A 17,207-nucleotide genomic window follows, 5' to 3' on the forward strand; every position below is an offset into this window, starting at 1 on the left:
TGGTGCCTCCTCCTCTCCTTGGCCAAGCACCACCCTGGGACAGGGGTGAGAGGGAGGGAGACCCCCCCCCCCCCCCAGGCATTCCCTGGGGTGAGAATGATGAAGACCCCCTGGCGAATGGCCTGGGGTGAAAGGAGCAGGGACACCCGCTGGGGAATGGCCTGGGGTCACAGGCTCAGTGACAACCCTCCCAAGCCTCTCACAAGCATCCCCCAGGGTGAGAGGCACAGAGAGCCATCGAGCCATGAACCTCCTTTCACCACACACTTGCAGGCACGGGTCCTTTCACAGCTTTGCTTCCCAGGTGTCATGGTTTGACACTGGCACAATGCCAGTGCCCCCATGAAGATACCCTCTCCCTGGTAGCTGCTGTGAGATGTGACCAGGAATAAGCAAAGCAGGCTCCTACTTAGGAAAGAAAAGAAAACAGAACTTTATTAACTACTCTACAACTACAAATAAAAAGGAACACACACACAGGGAAAATGAAAACCTCACAAATGCATTTCCTCCTCCCCCCACCAAATTTCCAACACAATACATTTATTCCTCAAATCACCAACTCCTGGTCTAGCACCACCCTTCAGACAATCAATCCTCAGTTCATCAAGAGGAGAGGAGTCCTTCTTGTACCATGGGCTTCCCCTGGCTGGAAACAATGTCGAAGCCTTGTGTGTTTCAGTGTCACTCGTGGCACTGCCCAGAGTCCATCTGCTGTCGTGACCTCTTCCTTTCATGTCCAGTGCTCTCACCACTGAACACGGACCAGAGCTGCTTCTAGGGTTGTCTTTTAAGGATGCTCTGTCCCGATCCAAAAAGGGCACAGTCTCTCCTTTGGGACACCTGTCCCCCCCCTATTTTTTGACCCCCTGGGGCCGAGGGGCACCAACACTGAACCCTCTTGGTTCTGTGGCCATTGCCTCCCCCTAGATGCAGTCTCTGTGTCACAAGGAACATGGTTCTGTCCATAGCTATACAAAAAGAGTCCAGCAAAAGCCACTCCATCATCTCTTCCCACTAGGATTCTTCTCTACTCTTCTACTATCTCTCGCTCGCCCAGACTTCTCTCACACTTGCACATTTCCTTCCTCATCTTCCACTCTATCTTCTAGGAGAGGTCAATGATCTGTAAAAGGGCTTAAAAGCTCCTACAAGTGGCCGGCTGAACACCCCCCTTCTTCTCCTTCCCAGCCGTGCTGCCGGCACAGGCCCACGTTTATCAAGTTTCAAGGTTACAGTCTCAGGCAGCAGCTCTCTCTCTCTCTCTCTCTCTCTCTCTCTCTCTCTGTGTCTCTCAGGGGTGGCTGCCCGATGGCTCCCGATGTCTCCCTCTCTCTCTTTCTCTCTTCCACCCTTCCACCCCCAGGGTCAGGCCTACCTCTCCCGGCCACATGGCTTTTCCCCTCCCCCTGCCCAGCCAGCAGCTGGGCCGGGGCAGAGACCTGAACTCTTTCCCGCTGGAAACCCAAAAGGACCCTCCCAGGGGAGAGCTCTGCTTTTAACCCCGTGTTCTCAGAGGCGTGTCCATGTCCTAATGGCCAGGTTAAATGCCAATATTAAAGCCGGAATATCCATTGGCCCAAAACACAGCATCCCAAAAAACACATTTCCTGTCAAATCACCACACCAGGTCAGATGGCTCATGATCCCACCAAAGATAGAGCCCCTGCACACTCATTTCCAGGCAGCAATGCTCCCTCCGCAGCAACCTGCTCACCAGGTGCTCGCTACTTCCTCCAATCATCCATCACCAAGACTGGGAAGCAGGTGGCTCCATTGGCACTTGTGACAGCACGTCCCAAGAGCAAGAGTTTGGTCACCCCTGGACCCAGTGAGTAGCATTTCTGCAGCCCTTCATCCAGGCCAGACAAGCAGGCCTTACTGTTGCCCTGTGCCACTGGGGCACAGAGCCCTCTGCTCACGCCCTGAATGGGCTTCAGAGAGTTCCAGATAGAAAAGAAGCAAGACTGAGCACCTCCTCCAGCTCCTCCTGACTTCTCCTCTGTGCCTTGCACTCAGGCTCCAGCTTCACTTTTCTTGTCTCCTTCTGTGTCCCAGGTGACTACACTACAGATGCTGCCAGCGAACGCGTCTTCCGTGCTGCAGCGGCCCATAGGCTGGCATCCTGAGCCAAGGGTTTTAGAGATTTCCAAACACCAGGTATGGAACTTGGGGAAACAGACGCTCTTCCAGCCTGCGTGTCCCGCAGGGAGTATCTGCAGCTTCTTCAACAGGCCTAGCAAAAAGCCTGCGCAGCAAGAGGCAGTGTGCGCTCAACAAGCTTTGTGCCGTCCCACAGCACCAACTTCTCCCATCTCACACAAGAGCCGGCATCTCTGCTTTCAAACAGCCAAGGCACACCACATGCAACAAAAGCCAGAGGCACTGGCATGAGGGGCAGGATAGCCTTCCTGCTCCTCACAGCCAGCTTGGCAGGCTGACTCTCTTCCACTGAATGCATTGCACCCTTTCCCACAGGGCTGACCTACGCTGTCTTCCTATTCCGTTTCCAGCTCCTGGCACCTACAGCTTGCCCAGGATTCTGGGACTCAACACAGCTACACTCCTGCTGAACCCTGCTACTTCATTGTTGCGGGTCGTTTTGTGCTTGTTCTGTTCTTCCCCATTGTTATGCTGAAGGGTCCTGTCCTGATTCAGTTAAATGTCAATTCCCAAACCCCTCCCCAGTTTCCATAGTTGTGATATGTATCCTTTTAGTTCTCCACCCCCGGTTGCCTGCCTGTCACTCGGCACCCCTGCCTCTTTTTCCAGAAACTTCTGGCCAGGGTGTCGGGTGATTGGCTCATGGACCGGGGCCCCTCCCTTAGTTATGTATGATTGGTTTTGTCATTATGTCAGTCTTCAATGTATCCTTCCCTTCTCGCTCCTGATTTGTTACCACCCTCCCCTCCCATGTTCCTTATAAACCGAAGTTTTCCCCTCCTCGGGGCTCTCAGCCTCGGGATTCATTGGGAGTGCTTGGTCCCTCTGGGGCCTAATAAACCTGATTGCACCAAGAGACTGAGAGACGCCTCTTCTTTCTCCTGCGGGTTGGAGTTTCAGCGGCAAATGTCCACAAGGCGATTTATTGCCTTAGGTGTGGTACCTGACTATGAGTTGGGGAAGCGCCCCATCAGCTGGAGACGGGCTGGTCACCTAGCCTGGGTGTGCTCTACCGGCCACACCGCTCCACTCCATGAAGGGGAAGAGGCAATACCCGAGCTGTTTTCAAGAGGTGGCAAAGGTGAGCTGTGCTTCTCTTCTCTGACAGCAGCAGCAGAAGCTCAGCTGCTCTGCTCAGGGCACAAGGGCCCCAGTGCCTGCCCTTTCCCCACATAACACACGCTTCCCTGCACCTGCAGCAAAGCACAAGAAGCCACAGGGCCTCTGGCTCTGCTACTACCAGGAACACCCACACCTGGAGCCCCCCATTTTTCCACCCCAGCAGCTTTGACACAGTACAGCTGTGCAAGTGTGAGAGAGGTTTGGGCAAGCGAGAGATAGTGGAAGAATAGAGAAGAATCTTAGTGGGAAGAGATGATGGAGTGGCTTTGGCTGGACTCTTTTTGTACAGCCATGGACAGAACCCTGTTCCTTGTGATACAGAGACTGCATCTAGGGGGAGGCAATGCCTCAGAACCAAGAGGGTTCAGTGTTGGTACCCCTTGGCCCCAGGGGGTCAAAAAATATGGGGGGGGACAGGTGTCCCAAAGGAGAGACTGTGCTCTTTTTGGAACGGGACAGAGCATCCTTAAAAAGACGACCCTAGAAGCAGCTCTGGTCCGTGTTCAGTGGTGAGAGCACTGGACATGAAAGGAAGAGGTCACGACGGCAGATGGACTCCGGGCGGTGCCACGAGTGACACGGAAACACACGAGGCTTCAGCTGTGTTTCCAGGGGAAGCCCATGGTACAAGAAGGACTCCTCTCCTCTTGATGAACTGAGGATTGATTGTCTGAAGGGTGGTGCTGGACCAAGAGTTGGTGATTTGGGGAATAGATGTATTGTATTGGAAATTTGGTGGGGGGTGGAGGAAATGTATTTGTAAGGTTTTCATTTTCCTGTCTGTGTTCCTTTTTATATATAGTTGTAGTGTAGTTAATAAAGACTACACCACGGATCCTGCACACAAACACGTCTTCCATACAGCACCGGCCAATAGCCTGGCATCCCGAGCCAAGGGTTTTAGAGGTTTCCGAACACCAGGTATGGAACTTGGGGAAACAGACACTCTTACAGCCTGCGTGTCCTGCAGGGAGCATCTGCAGCTTTTTCAACAGGCCTAGCAAAAAGCCTGCACAGCAAGAGGCAGTGTGCGCTCAACAAGCTTTGAGCCGTCCCACAGCACCAACTTCTCCCATCTCACACAAGAGCCGGCATCTCTGCTTTCAAACAGCCAAGGCACACCACATGCAACAAAAGCCAGAGGCACTGGCATGAGGGGCAGGATAGCCTTCCTGCTCCTCACAGCCAGCTTGGCAGGCTGACTCTCTTCCACTGAATGCATTGCACCCTTTCCCACAGGGCTGACCTATGCTGTCTTCCTATTCCGTTTCCAGCTCCTGGCACCTACAGCTTGCCCAGGATTCTGGGACTCAACCCAGCATACACTCCTGCTGAACCCTGCTACTCCATGAAGGGGAAGAGTCAATATCCGAGCTGTTTTCAAGAGGTGGCAAAGGTGAGCTGTGCTTGTGTTCTCTGACAGCAGCAGCAGAAGCTCAGCTGCTCTGCTCAGGGCACAAGGGCCCCAGTGCCTGCCCTTTCCCCACATAACACACGCTTCCCTGCACCTGCAGCAAAGCACAAGAAGCCACAGGGCCTCTGGCTCTGCTACTACCAGGAACACCCACACCTGGAGCCCCCCATTTTTCCACCCCAGCAGCTTTGACACAGTACAGCTCACTGCCCTTAAGGGCAAGAATCTCCCCTCATCCTCTGGCAAATCTACCTGTCTTCCCAAGGAGCCCCTGTTGCCAAGGCTCCAGGCCTCCCACGCTACTCCTCTGGCCAGCCACCTAAAGCAGCACAGTACTCATGGACAGCCAGCAAGAATCCACACTGCCTCTTGTACCCACCAACCTCATTGCTTCTCTTGCAGACGCCAGGTCCTGCGGCACTTGACAAGGTGGATCTGGATGTCTACAAAACCAGGGCTCCCAAGTTCTCCATGGGACTAAAAACCAACCTTCCTGGAAAGGGAGCGTTTCCAGCTCCAGCGCAATACACCCTGGGAAAGGTAAGGCAGTCAGCCCATCAATGTCTTTTGCTGCACAAGCTTCACTTGAGGACATCTCTGGAGAGTGAGGCATCATCTTCACGTCTTTTCTTCCCAACTTCCTCTTCCAGTTGTGTCCCAGGGTGACTTTATGATGCTTGTATCCCCATTCATGTGTTCTGTTAATGTTGGATATTATGTTCTGTACCTTTAAGACTGGCTCTGAAGAGGGAAAGTTTTGTTTTGCTTTTCTTATCAGCCTGGCGGGACACAGAGACTGCAGCTTTTGCTTTTGCTGCTTTTGCTTTTCGCTTTGCTCTCTCTCGCTCTTGCTTGCTTCGCTTCTGCTTGCTTTTGCTCATTAGCTAGTTTAGCTAAACTGTCCAAATTTCTTCCTGGACCATTTCTCCTTTCCTTTTTCTGACCATTTCGAACCTGCACCAGACTGGGACCTGGGAAACACCAAGAGTCTGCACCTTCTGGCCTGCAGCAGCTGCCCCAGCACCAGAGGGACTGAGAACAGAGTGACCACCCCCCAAGAGAGACTTTCTGAATTTGTCATATCTTTTCAGAGTTGCCATCCGGTATTGTTCATTTTGTGTGCTGGGGGGTGCTGTGCCTATTAAATAAACAGGTTCTTTCCACTCCTCTCTGAGGAATCCTTCCCGAACTGGTTGGGGGGAGGGGCCATGGGGGTTTGCTTACTGGAGGAGCCCTAATTTGGAAATTCTCCTCCAAATTTGCCCTAAACCAGGACAAGTTGGCAGTAACCAAGGCCTGGGATCCTGCCTTCAGTTTTGGACTCCAACATTCTCTCTTCAAAGCTTCTTTAATAGCTGAAACACATCTTGATTAAAGAGAGACACCTGAAGAGATTTCTTCTGTTCCTCCTTTGCAGCAGGGTGGGGTTCGGTGTGCCTTGCTGTAGACCACTGGCTTCACTCTCTCACGTCTATGCCTCAGTCAAAACACGGCAGCATGAGGCTGAGGGGAGAGCAGTGAGGTAACAGCGGGAGCCACGCTGGCGTCTCCAACACCACCCTTTCACCCAAGCAGGGCAAAGCACTGTGAAAGCTTTCCAGCCCTGCCTTGCACACTCTCACCCCATGCTGGCCCATGCTGGCCTCAAGGACCAAGCCCATCTCAGTGTGCCCCTCTGCAGTGCACACAGCTGGCATCTGCCCAAGGGGTGCCCACAAACACATCTGCCCTGTGTGAAATACAAAGCTGAGTTTCATGTCAGGTACAAACAGGCGACGTGTGTATTTGTGAATGAGAAATGTGTGGACATCGACAATGGGATAGTTGTGAATTCTAATAATAACTGAGGAAAATAAAGCATGGAAAAAGGCCTTTGAACCTATCTTTTGTTTGCAATTCACCCTGGTTGATTTAGGAGCATTGGAATTAAGGTGTTAAGGATGTTGCAATTTGCTTGCATTTAATCCATAAAAAAGCTCTGCAATAATAACCTTTTGAAGTATATTTTTAGAATATTACTTGTATCCTTGAAACTATAGCTTTGGAATATATATAAAGGAAATATGCTTATCTCACGCCTTATGGAAGCAGAGAAAAACAGTTTGAGAAAGGAAGATGAACATCACCTCAAGGATTTATGGTTTCGACCAAAGGGAAGCTAGACATCACTGTTATGAGATTTATAGTCTCTGCAATTAAAAGGTGGACACATCTGGGGAGCTGGACTCCACCAGATGGGATTCGTCTTTCTTCTTTTGGAAACTGGACCGCCACCATCCGGGATACTCCTTTGAAAATACATCCTGAGAAATTAAAATCACAACAGTGTATAGAATTGTGATGTAATAATTTGGAAGAAAAATTGCTGATGAGTAAAAACCGGAAATAGAAACTGTTGAAAAAAAAAGCTGAGGAGTACCCCTATAAATACCTGTAACCATCAATTATCAGTGTGCAGTTGGAGGGAACACTTCCCCCACTGTACCCAGCACTGTATTGCTCATACTTTACCATATGAAATAATAAATTGATTGCTGCTTGAATATTGGCCTAGTCAAGCTTCTTATTCATAACAGAGCTCAAAGTGCTGCAGGTGAGGTTTGGGTTCCCTTAGAGAATAGTCAGGGGTGGCGAGCACTGGAAGATGCAGCTGCAGTCCCCATCCATGTCCCTTTCAGTGCTGCCTTTAGGGTGTCTGCAGCCTGGATCCAGAGCGCCCTGGGGGGCTCCTGCCTCTGCCTTTGCACTCAGGGTGAGGATGCCCAGCAGCCGCTGAGGCCGGCAGTGGGGACCAGGCCTGGGGCTTGTGGCCTGGCAGGTGCGGCTCTGGGGCTGTGACATGCCAGGGCACGGGTCACTGTCACTGCCCTCCGGAGCCCTGGCTAGCTCTGTGATGCTCCAGGGACAATGGCAAGAGAGGGGAACTGGCTAGGTTAGGGTTTTGCCTGAGCCAGAACCTCTAGGCCAGCTGCCTAGCAGTAGAAACCCCCGGAGGACCGAGTGAAGGAGGCAGAGGAGGCTCTTCTGTGGTGCAAAATGCAGCAAATTCATTTGGAGAGGCGGTGGAAGGCACTTAAGAGAACACCCCCAACAAAAAACAGAAGTTAAAAGAAGCCCCAGAACCCCTGTGCACGGGTTTTTAAAATCTTTCAAAACTGGGGGTGGACACCATATAGTAACCAATAAGCGACCCTCAGGGTGTGGTTTTGAGGGCTACAACAAATCAGAACAAGGGGAGGAGAGAGGGTTGGGACAGGGATTGGAGCTTGGGGTGAGGGACAAGGAACTTTCTGGAACAAAGGGTAGGGTTTGGGCTGATGGATGGGCCAAAGGGGCTGGGTTGTCTTGACAGACAGGGAAAAATCTGGTCAGGAGGGAGGGGATTCCTTGAGGGACACTTGGGTAGGAGGGCATAACACAGGCGAGAAACTGACTGTAATAATTCGGGGAACACTTGAACATACCACAAGCTAACAGAACATTTGGCTCAGAAACTCACACACCGCAACACAGACATTCAGGCTTTCAGCAGCCGAGAGGTGGCACTGTCAGAACCCGCGGCAGCTGCTGAAAGCCATCTCTCTCCTTCAGGCTCTTGCTGGGTGGGAAGGGGCTGCGAGCTGTGGGGGCTGCACTCCCCCTGTGCTGGGAGGATGATCTGTACCAGGGGAGAGCAGAAAGCTGCCACGGTGAGCAGAACATGCTCAGAGCATTACAGTTCAGAGAATGGCACTGCCCCTGAAGGGCAAAAAGCTTGAAAGCATAGAATTCTGTGCAGCGTCATTGCACAAATTTTCTCTTCAAGAACGTGCCCATTTTTGTAAACTGTAGATGAATACTCTGAGTTTTATCGAATACATGGGGTTTTTTCTTAAGGGTTTTGGGAGAACTCTCAAGTTTATTTCTATCTGCATTTTACATCCAGCATGTGTACAGGTTTTTAAAATTTTTCTTTTGTAAATACCCAAGCATTTTTTAATCCTTTGGAATATTGTGATTAGTATTTTTAGAAAGAAAACCTTGTTGAACATGGTTCAAATGTAAAAACACACAGAGAAGAAAAATAGCATAAAAGTCTTTTTTAAAAGGGTGTATAATGAGGACTGCAGAACTGAGTAAGTCCTCCAAGGGCAAATTCTTCAAGAACGGCCAAGATACTTCTTTAAATGAAGGGAAATATGACCTGAAGCCATACAAAGTACAGCCAAAGCAAATGAAAACCATTTGGAAAAGAGGGAATTTTGCCCGTGACATCAGTCTGTTGGGATAACTGAGGGATGCCCATCATCCTTGCACTGCATTCCTTGATATTTGTAGTGTGTTTTCTCCCAGTTTCTGTGAAGTGAATAAGAAGCTGCAGTTGTTTACCATTAATTTAAGCTCTTAGGGCAATTAGCAAGCACCATAAATGTTTTTTTGTAGCTGAGCAGGATTGAGTTTCCCAAATCTTCTACAAAGCAGAAGGGAACCACACAGTTACTTGTGCTAATGTTAATGAAGGGTTTCATGAAAGCAGGTGAATGAGAGCATTGCATTATAAAACTTCCACATTCAAGGAAACAGGAGTGCACTTGGAATAAAGCATATGAGGCTAGATTAACATCACAACAGGATAAAAGAAAATTACTTGGCAGGAAGTGATGTAGGGAAAAAAAGCCATTTCTGATACATGTGCATGCATTTGTAAGCTAAAAGAGAAAAAGAAGGGCAGAGATAATAAGGAACGAAGATTTTAAAATTGCACTGTGCAGAAGAGACACACAAACCACCAGTGTGAACACAGCTGAGAGATTCAGCTTGGAGATGGATTGGAGTGGAATCCATTCACCGAAGGTCTCTAGTGCACGTGAGTGCAAAGACTGAGGAAAAAAGGAGAAAAGTTTAGTTTCTGAAAGCCATTTAGATTCCTGGAAGCATTGTCTAGAGATCTAAAATCTAAAGCCTCAGAGAATCTGAACCTAAAACATCCCCAAACATCTCAGGCGAGAACCCCTGAGTAGTGGCTCCGTCTGCTGTGTGGTGATGCAGGCGAGAGCAGGACTGCGAAGAGGCAAAGGAAGGAAGGAGTGGACACGCGTTTGGATGCCCAGGCGCTGTATTTGACCCAGGTGGGGCCAGTGACGGTGTCAGGTAAGAACCGTTAGGGAGGCACCTATAAAGGGGAAAGGCGTAACGGACGGGGACACGAGGGACCAACGAACAGAACTGGGGCGGGGCACGAGGGACACAACTCAACCAATAGGAAGGGCCTGGGGGCGGGAAAAGGCTCAGGGGACAAATCATATGTTAGGTGAGAGATGATTGACATAGAAGATTCTCGACCTGAGAGGGGACGGTTACAATGATTGACAGGTAACAGGTGGAAGGAATGAACCATTACAAGGGAGAAGATGGGGGGAACTGAGGGTCAAACCAAATTCTTAACTTATAAATTAACCAACTTTACAATAAACCCATAAATATAAAACAAACAATGCTACACACAGTACATATGTACTGTTCTGCTGCTGTTTTAATTTTCTACCACATCCATTTGAGTGTCCATCAGGCTCAGTGAGATGCATTTTTGACTCCTGCCACTAGCCATTCTATATCAGGCTGGTATGGCATTTGCTTTAGAATGTTAGCGTCCCGTCCAATTTGGAATTTGGGCGCTTGGTGATACCCATCATGTGCATTCTGCAGCATCTCTAGAGAAGTTCTTGTGTGGTGCAGCTGAAGTGGCATCCACTTTTGGTTGTGAAATTACAAATAGAGAAGTTAGTACCATTAGTAGTTTCATTAAAAGACTCTATTGGAATAGTTGTGCAAGCAGATCTCACACAGGCACAGCCCCTTCCCACATAACACACCTATGATAGTGCATGGGTAACTGGGCTCATTTCAAAAATACAAGTGCTGCCCTCAGCATGCAGACACCCATCCTCTCTTTCAAGCACCGCATTTTTGCACACAAAATTCAGTGCATCCCTTGGTACACATGCTTTGATACCAAGAGTTTGCCAGCTTCTAGTTTTCTTGTTGAAAATGGCCCAGACATGATGCTGAATGGGTCTGACAGTTACGTGAGTTCTTATAACTCCAAGGGCCAAAATTGGAATGACACGGTATTTTGTTGCATTCTTAACGGTTAATACAAAAGACTGCAGGGTTCTGTTCATTCTATGTGAAATTGGCCAATTGCAACCAAGTGTGGAAGTCTTTTTCAAATTGCTTTGTGGTTTCATTTTTAGCCATGATTTAGTTCATTCTTGTGGCAATTTCCCCAGCTCTCCTTTTTTTAAGTTTTCCTGAGATTACAGACCATAGCCACACACAGCTGAGCTTGTGTGCATTGAAATGCAAAGAAACGTCACCCTGTAGTTTTCCCGTAAAGCCACCAACTGCTTGAAAATCCTGCTGTGTATTGTTGGCCAGGGTGCTTAATAGGTTAGCTGCCAGGCTTTGGGTATGGGCAAGTGATAGCAGGGTTGATCTGAGAGGAGTTTGTATCTGTCCAATATAAGAGCTCACAGTGCTTACTTTCTTGAGCAAGACTTCTTGATCAATAGAATTTAATACTCCCAGTTCAGACCCAAGCCATCCCCTTAAGTCTTTTCTACACCTATCATTTGATGTCTGGGAATGCATGCACAGCTCCCATTCTTTTAGGCTTTGCTGTATGAGTGGGCAGTATTGCTGTTTAATTTTGGAAACATTAGCTTGTATCTTTACCTCCAGCTTTTTCAGAGAGTACTGTGGATTTAGAGGCAACAATTGTTCATTTGTTTGTCTTACCCCAGAGTGAAAGACTATATTATTTCACTTATGGGTCCTGTTCTACGGAGTTGTTTGCTGATGTAAAGTTGTTTGTTTTGATTTTAATTTTAGATGTCTGTTGTGTGACCCATTCCGTTTCGCTCTTTGTCGAGTACCCAAGGCATGGTAACTGGTTTCTTCAGATACATTGCCTGCCTGTAGGCAAGAATTTCAGAAACCTTCAGAAACCTTGCACTGGCCCCTGGGAGTATTACAAAGAATACCTTACGAAGTTCCCACTACAAATAGTTGAGTATTCTGAGTACCTCAGCCCATAAGAGGATGCAGCTGTGCTATTGGATTCCATGCATATCTGGGTTGCCATCACATGGTCATGAAATTGGACATGATATACCCTAACAGGATAATTGTGCTCCTGGCTACCCCTCCAGCTTGATTGGTTACTATTTCTGATGGCCTGGAATATCCCAAGAATGAAATTCAATTCTCAAAAGCAGATCCTGTATGAGACCTGTTCCATGTACTGAGCGTACAAGCAGGACAATTTCTAACTCTAGTCACACAAGAGCTGCCTGTTGGAAACAATATTTGTTGGGTCGGATTCCTGGCGGGCTCAATTCCTGGATCTCTGTGTGATGATGGTCCTCCCTCCCCACCTGTACGCCGCAGAAGAAGGCAACTATCTTGTGCTAGGTTATAGTCTCCCATTTTAATTTGCATAGCGCAAAAATCCTGATAGGATTCACATGAAAATGAATTCACACACTGCTTGTTAGAAAGGTCGCAGATGCGCATGATCACTCGAGCAATCTTCCCTGAACAAGGTTTGTGAGTTTCAAATTTACAAGCCACAGAGATCCTGCTTTCAGGTGGGACAAGAAAGGCAGGCATGGAGTCAGGTTTTCCTCAATCTTTAACTGCTCAGTCATTAATCCTTAAAATGGTGTAAAGTGTTTTCACCATTTTAATCTCTTTTAGCCAGTTAGGTCCTGAATATTTTTGAGTGTTCCATCTACCAGGATCTTGCAGGCCAAGGAGATCATTATGGTAGTGTCAGTCATCTGCTGTGGCTTGCATTCTGATTAGAAGTATCGGGAAGACAATGATGCTGTGAAATGCATCTTGGTTTCTCCTGTTCTTTCTGAGGTCCACTTTTGGACTCCACTTGCCTTTTGCAAAGCATTTTAATTCTGGAATAATGTATCCAAGAGATGAATGGTTTAGGCTTTAAAGGCTGTGTAAGTGATTAAAGGTACTAAATAGACTCCTATTTATTTTTGGGATAAGAGGCTTTCTACCTGGTCTACCTGGTCCCCAGGCTGGATTTGTGGAGAGGAGCATCCTCTTGCTCATGTGCTCAAAATGTGTTGGTTTATTTTCTGCAGCTGTTGTGTTAGTTGGACAACATGGTTCTGGAGATACCCCTCTCCAACTTGTACAGTATCTTCCCCTTGCTAGTTTTGCTTATATGGTCTTCTGTACAGTATTTCAAAGGGATTCAGATTTTCTTTTGTTCTTGGTCTTATCAAATCCGTTATAAAGCCAAAGGTAGGGCCTGGGGCCAAGGTATGTTGGCCTCTGGTACAGTTTTGACTATCTGTTGTTTTACCAGATAATTCATCTTTTCCACCTGGCCACTGGCCTGGGGCCAATCCAGTGTGTGTAGGTGCCAGTTGATTTGGAGATTATTGCAAAGTTGCTGTGCAATATTTGCTAGGAAACGTGGTCCTCAGTCAGAGGAGATGTCTAAAGGCACTCTGAACCAGGGCATTATATTGTTTACCAAAATGTTGAAAACTTGGGCTTTATTTGTTTGGGTTGGGAATGCCTCAGGTCATGCTGAGAAGGTATCAGTTAAAGGCAGAAGGTATTTGTACCCCCCTTTTCTTGGCAATTCAGAAAAGTCAACTTGCCAGTGCTGTCCAGGATATTGTCCCTTGTCTACTGTGCCAAGCTCAACTCTAGTCCTGGTTTGTGGATTGGCTCTAAGACGTTATTTCACACCCTTGGGTTACCTGCTTTACACTAGAGTACAGGTTGCATCTTACTGTTGTCCTTATCAAATAATTATGTAAGGCATCCCCTTCCCAGTGTACACAATTATGTTCATCTTTAATTAATTTCCATGATGCTCTTTCTGGCATAACTGTCTATCCCTGAGGAGTTGAAAAAACATGTTTTCATTCTGCTTTCAAATTCTTTGCTAATTGTAGATCTTTCTGATTATACGGCATACATCACTGTCATATTGTTCCTTACCTTTGGGCATTAGTGCCTGAATCTCAGCATGGCTTTGTTCTGCTGCTCTTTTTGCAACCTGTTACCTCTTTTGGGGTCGGTTTCCCCTTTCTGATGTCCTTTTCAGTGCAGAATTGCAACCTCTTGAGGCAGTAGTACTGCCTGCAGCAATTTTAAGATTTCTTCTGAATGCTTCAACTGCTTTCCCTGAGCTGTCAATAATCCTTTATCTTTCTAAACTGCTTCATGGGCGTCTATTACTCTAAAGGCATTCTTGGAATCTGTTCATCTATTGACCTTTTTCCTCAGGCTGGTCAGAGGGTATGGGTTAAAGTGATTATCTCTGTCATCTGAGCTGACTTGTGCAGGGCTTCTATCTCCTATTGCTCCGTGCTAATTGTATATCCTGATTTTCACTGATCTGCTCTTACAAAGCCACTCCCATCTGTGTACTGAGATTCTGCTCTTGGAATTGGGGTTTCTTTAAGATCTGGGCAGCTGGAATAAAGTGGGCTGAATGGTTTTGATCCAGTCATGCTACAAAGGCTCCTTGTCTGTCTAGTGAGTAGCTGGGAATGCTGCTGGGTGAACTAGGGAAGAGATTTGTTTTGTAATGCTGCGTTGTTCCACCAAAATTGCCTGATATTTAAGGAATCTGGAGGGTGAAAGCCAATGCCCACCCTTTTGGTCAAGAATTGCTGCTACTGGATGTGAGATAAACACAATTATTTGTTGACCTAGAGTGAATTTCCAGGCTCCTTGGATGTCTGAAACAAGAGCAGCAACTGCTTACAGTCAGGCTGTCCCCTACTGACTGCATCCAGTTGTTTTGAAAATGATGCTATTGCTCTCTTCTATGGGCCAACTGTTTGAGCTAGTGCACCTAATGCCATCCCTTGCCTCTCCTAAGAGAAAAGCTGAAAGGCTTCCCAGACATCTGTCCAGCCCAGAGCAGGTGCTCTTTTCAAGTCCTCCTTCAGCTTTTGAAAGGCTTTCTTACTTTGGGGTGTCCATTTCAGGTCTCTGGGATTGTCTTCTAAGAGCTGCTACAGTGGCTTAACCAGCAGTCCACAGCCACTACCACAGTTAATACAGCATCCAGTCACTCCTAGAAAGGTTCTCAGTTCTTTGGCATTAGTAGGGAGTGGGGTTCCGTGGGTGGTCCCTTTGCCGTCCTGTCTTAGTCCCTGCTGCGCTTGGGATATTTTGTAGCCTCGGTAAATGACTTCCTGTTTGATTATTTGAGCTTGATTTCTGGATGCCTTGTATCCACTTAGTCCCAGGTCATTTCATAGGCTTACTGTCCATTCCAGTCTTTTTAAGTTTCAGTGGCTAAAAGTAGATCATCTACCTATTGTAACACAATTCCATTTGTGGACAGGCTTACCCAACTTTCAAGGTCCTCAGCAAAGTGTTTTCAAAATATGGTTGGACTATTGTTGAATCCTTGTGGCCCTACAGTCCAGGTAAATTGACTTGTCCTTCCAGTCTCTGGGTTTCCCCATTCAAAGGCAAACCGGTTTTGGCTGCCAGGGTCCAAGGGTATACAGAAGAAAGCATCCTTGAGATCTGAAATGGTAAACCATCCATATTCATCTTTTAGTTTGCTTAGCAAAGCATATGGATTTGCAACCACTGGGTGGAGATCTCCAGCTATTTTGTTAATAGCCTGTAGGTATTGAACCAGACTGTAGTTCAAACCATCAGGCTTTTGTATGGGTAAAATAGGTGTATTCTATTCAGATTCATATTCCAGTAACAGCCCAAATTTTAGACAATTGTCTACGATAGGCTTAGCAATTTTTATGTTTTCCACCTTAAGTGGATATTGTTTAATTCTTATTGGTCATGTTCCAGGTTTAAGTCTAATGATTACAGCTTGTGCTGCTTTGGCCTTACCAGGGGTCCCATCCACCCAGACTTTAAGACAAAGCTGACTAAGAACTTCTTCTGTGTCTCTTCTGATTTGGACAAAGCTGTAATGAGAGCTAGACTTAGAACACGATTATTTGTTGGTCATTGACTTTGATCTGAACTCCTCCAGGGCTAAACTACATTTCAGCCTGTTGGAACCTGTTACAACATTCTCATGTCTCCAACAAATCCTTCCAATGAGGTGTTTTGGGGGCGTAGGCATATATAGGAACTGATGTATTCCTACTGTGTTTCCCAGTTCATAAGATCGTGGTTTTAGAAAGGATAGCTTCTGCTGTTGACTTGTGGCTCCAATAACATTCACAACTTTACCAGGATCAATTTCTTCCAACTTTAATACAGAATGTGTTGCAGCCACATTCACCAGACATTTCATTTTCCTCATCTTTTCTCCCAGTTCTCTTTTGACCAGAGGGTTTTCTGGGGGGATGCCCTCCAGCCAACCTTTGCATTGATTCAGTTCTTCAACCACCTTGGCTTTGAGTTGCAGGCAGTCTCTCTTCCAATGCCTTTCTTTCTTACAATAGGCACATTGAGTGGTCCAGAGTTTAGGGATAGGTTTCTGCCCACCCCAGCCATTTCTTTGTCCTGAGTGTAAGGAGTAAAAAGTTGTCCATTTTTAAAAGGTTTAGAGTCAACAAGTTAAACCAATTGCTACTAAGTTAGAGCTTTAATTACTTATTGTTAATAGTTTTATTTTGCAATTACCTGTTGTTAAGAGTGTTATTCTTTAATTACCTGTTGTTAATAGTTTAATTGTTAGAAATCCCCCTTCGTCGGGTATCACCCCTGCTGCTTCCTGGAAAATGGCACCTGGGACTGTGAGGAGGGAGTGACGTCAGAGCTTGGATGCAAATGTAGAAACACTTGGCCAAGTCCAGCAAAGAAAACCCCTCAAACAAAGAGCCAGCACTGAATTAAACAATCTAAGTGATGTCTAAGGGTAAGCAACTGAATCCAGGGTGTGCTAAGACCTTTGAACCTCTCACCCTAACCCAGAGATGTCAGCTAGAAAGAAGACCTCAAATGTTAAATCAAAAATGGGAATCTCCTGGTGCTCTGGAGAGGACGGAAGCCCCGGCTCTGCCTGCACACCAGGGGACAGAGCTGCATCCTCCTCCTCCCTGCCACTCCTGGGAGCAGTGGCGGCGGCGTGCGCATGACCCATCGAGCCCCCACCCAAGCTGACCTTAATAAAGGCACTAAAAAGGAGAAAAAATCTCCTGCCCTTTTCATTTATTCCAGCAAGACCTCCCAGCTGATTCCAATGTCTCCTACTCCCTTCTGGCTTGGATGGCCCTGTTCAGAAGGTCTTGTAGGATTCCCACAGATCCGGGCTGTTGCCATGGCTCTGGTCTTCTCTCTTTCAGTCTTTCAAGCCCAGAGGCAACGTGCCAGCCCATCATGCTCTGACCTGGAAAATCAAGCCCAGTTTCCCCAAAGAGCTCAAGATTAGGGACATCTTCTGGATCCAGTGAACCAGTATCCCAAGAATAGCACCAGGAGACACTAAAGATGACATCACCGCTCAGCGCTGCTGGAAGTCCTGGCACAGCTGATGGTGGGCACAGTTCTT

At 47.3% G+C, this 17,207-nt stretch overlaps 1 protein-coding gene across 1 annotated transcript; it reads left to right on the forward strand.

The window, feature by feature from the left end:
* Positions 1-1,635: 1,635 nt before the first annotated feature.
* On the forward strand, positions 1,636-6,074 carry LOC139603511 (ciliary microtubule associated protein 1A-like). Its single transcript, XM_071454474.1, has 5 exons — positions 1,636-1,835; positions 4,094-4,206; positions 4,560-4,681; positions 5,102-5,239; positions 5,979-6,074. The coding sequence occupies exons 1-5, from the start codon at positions 1,636-1,638 to the stop codon at positions 6,072-6,074; spliced, it is 669 nt and encodes a 222-aa protein (XP_071310575.1).
* The last annotated feature ends 11,133 nt before the right edge of the window (positions 6,075-17,207 follow it).

This window comes from Agelaius tricolor, unplaced genomic scaffold (genome assembly GCF_023055355.1).
Source record: "Agelaius tricolor isolate 1412-34295 unplaced genomic scaffold, bAgeTri1.0.p SCAF_39, whole genome shotgun sequence".
Classification (NCBI taxonomy): Eukaryota; Metazoa; Chordata; class Aves; order Passeriformes; family Icteridae; genus Agelaius; species Agelaius tricolor.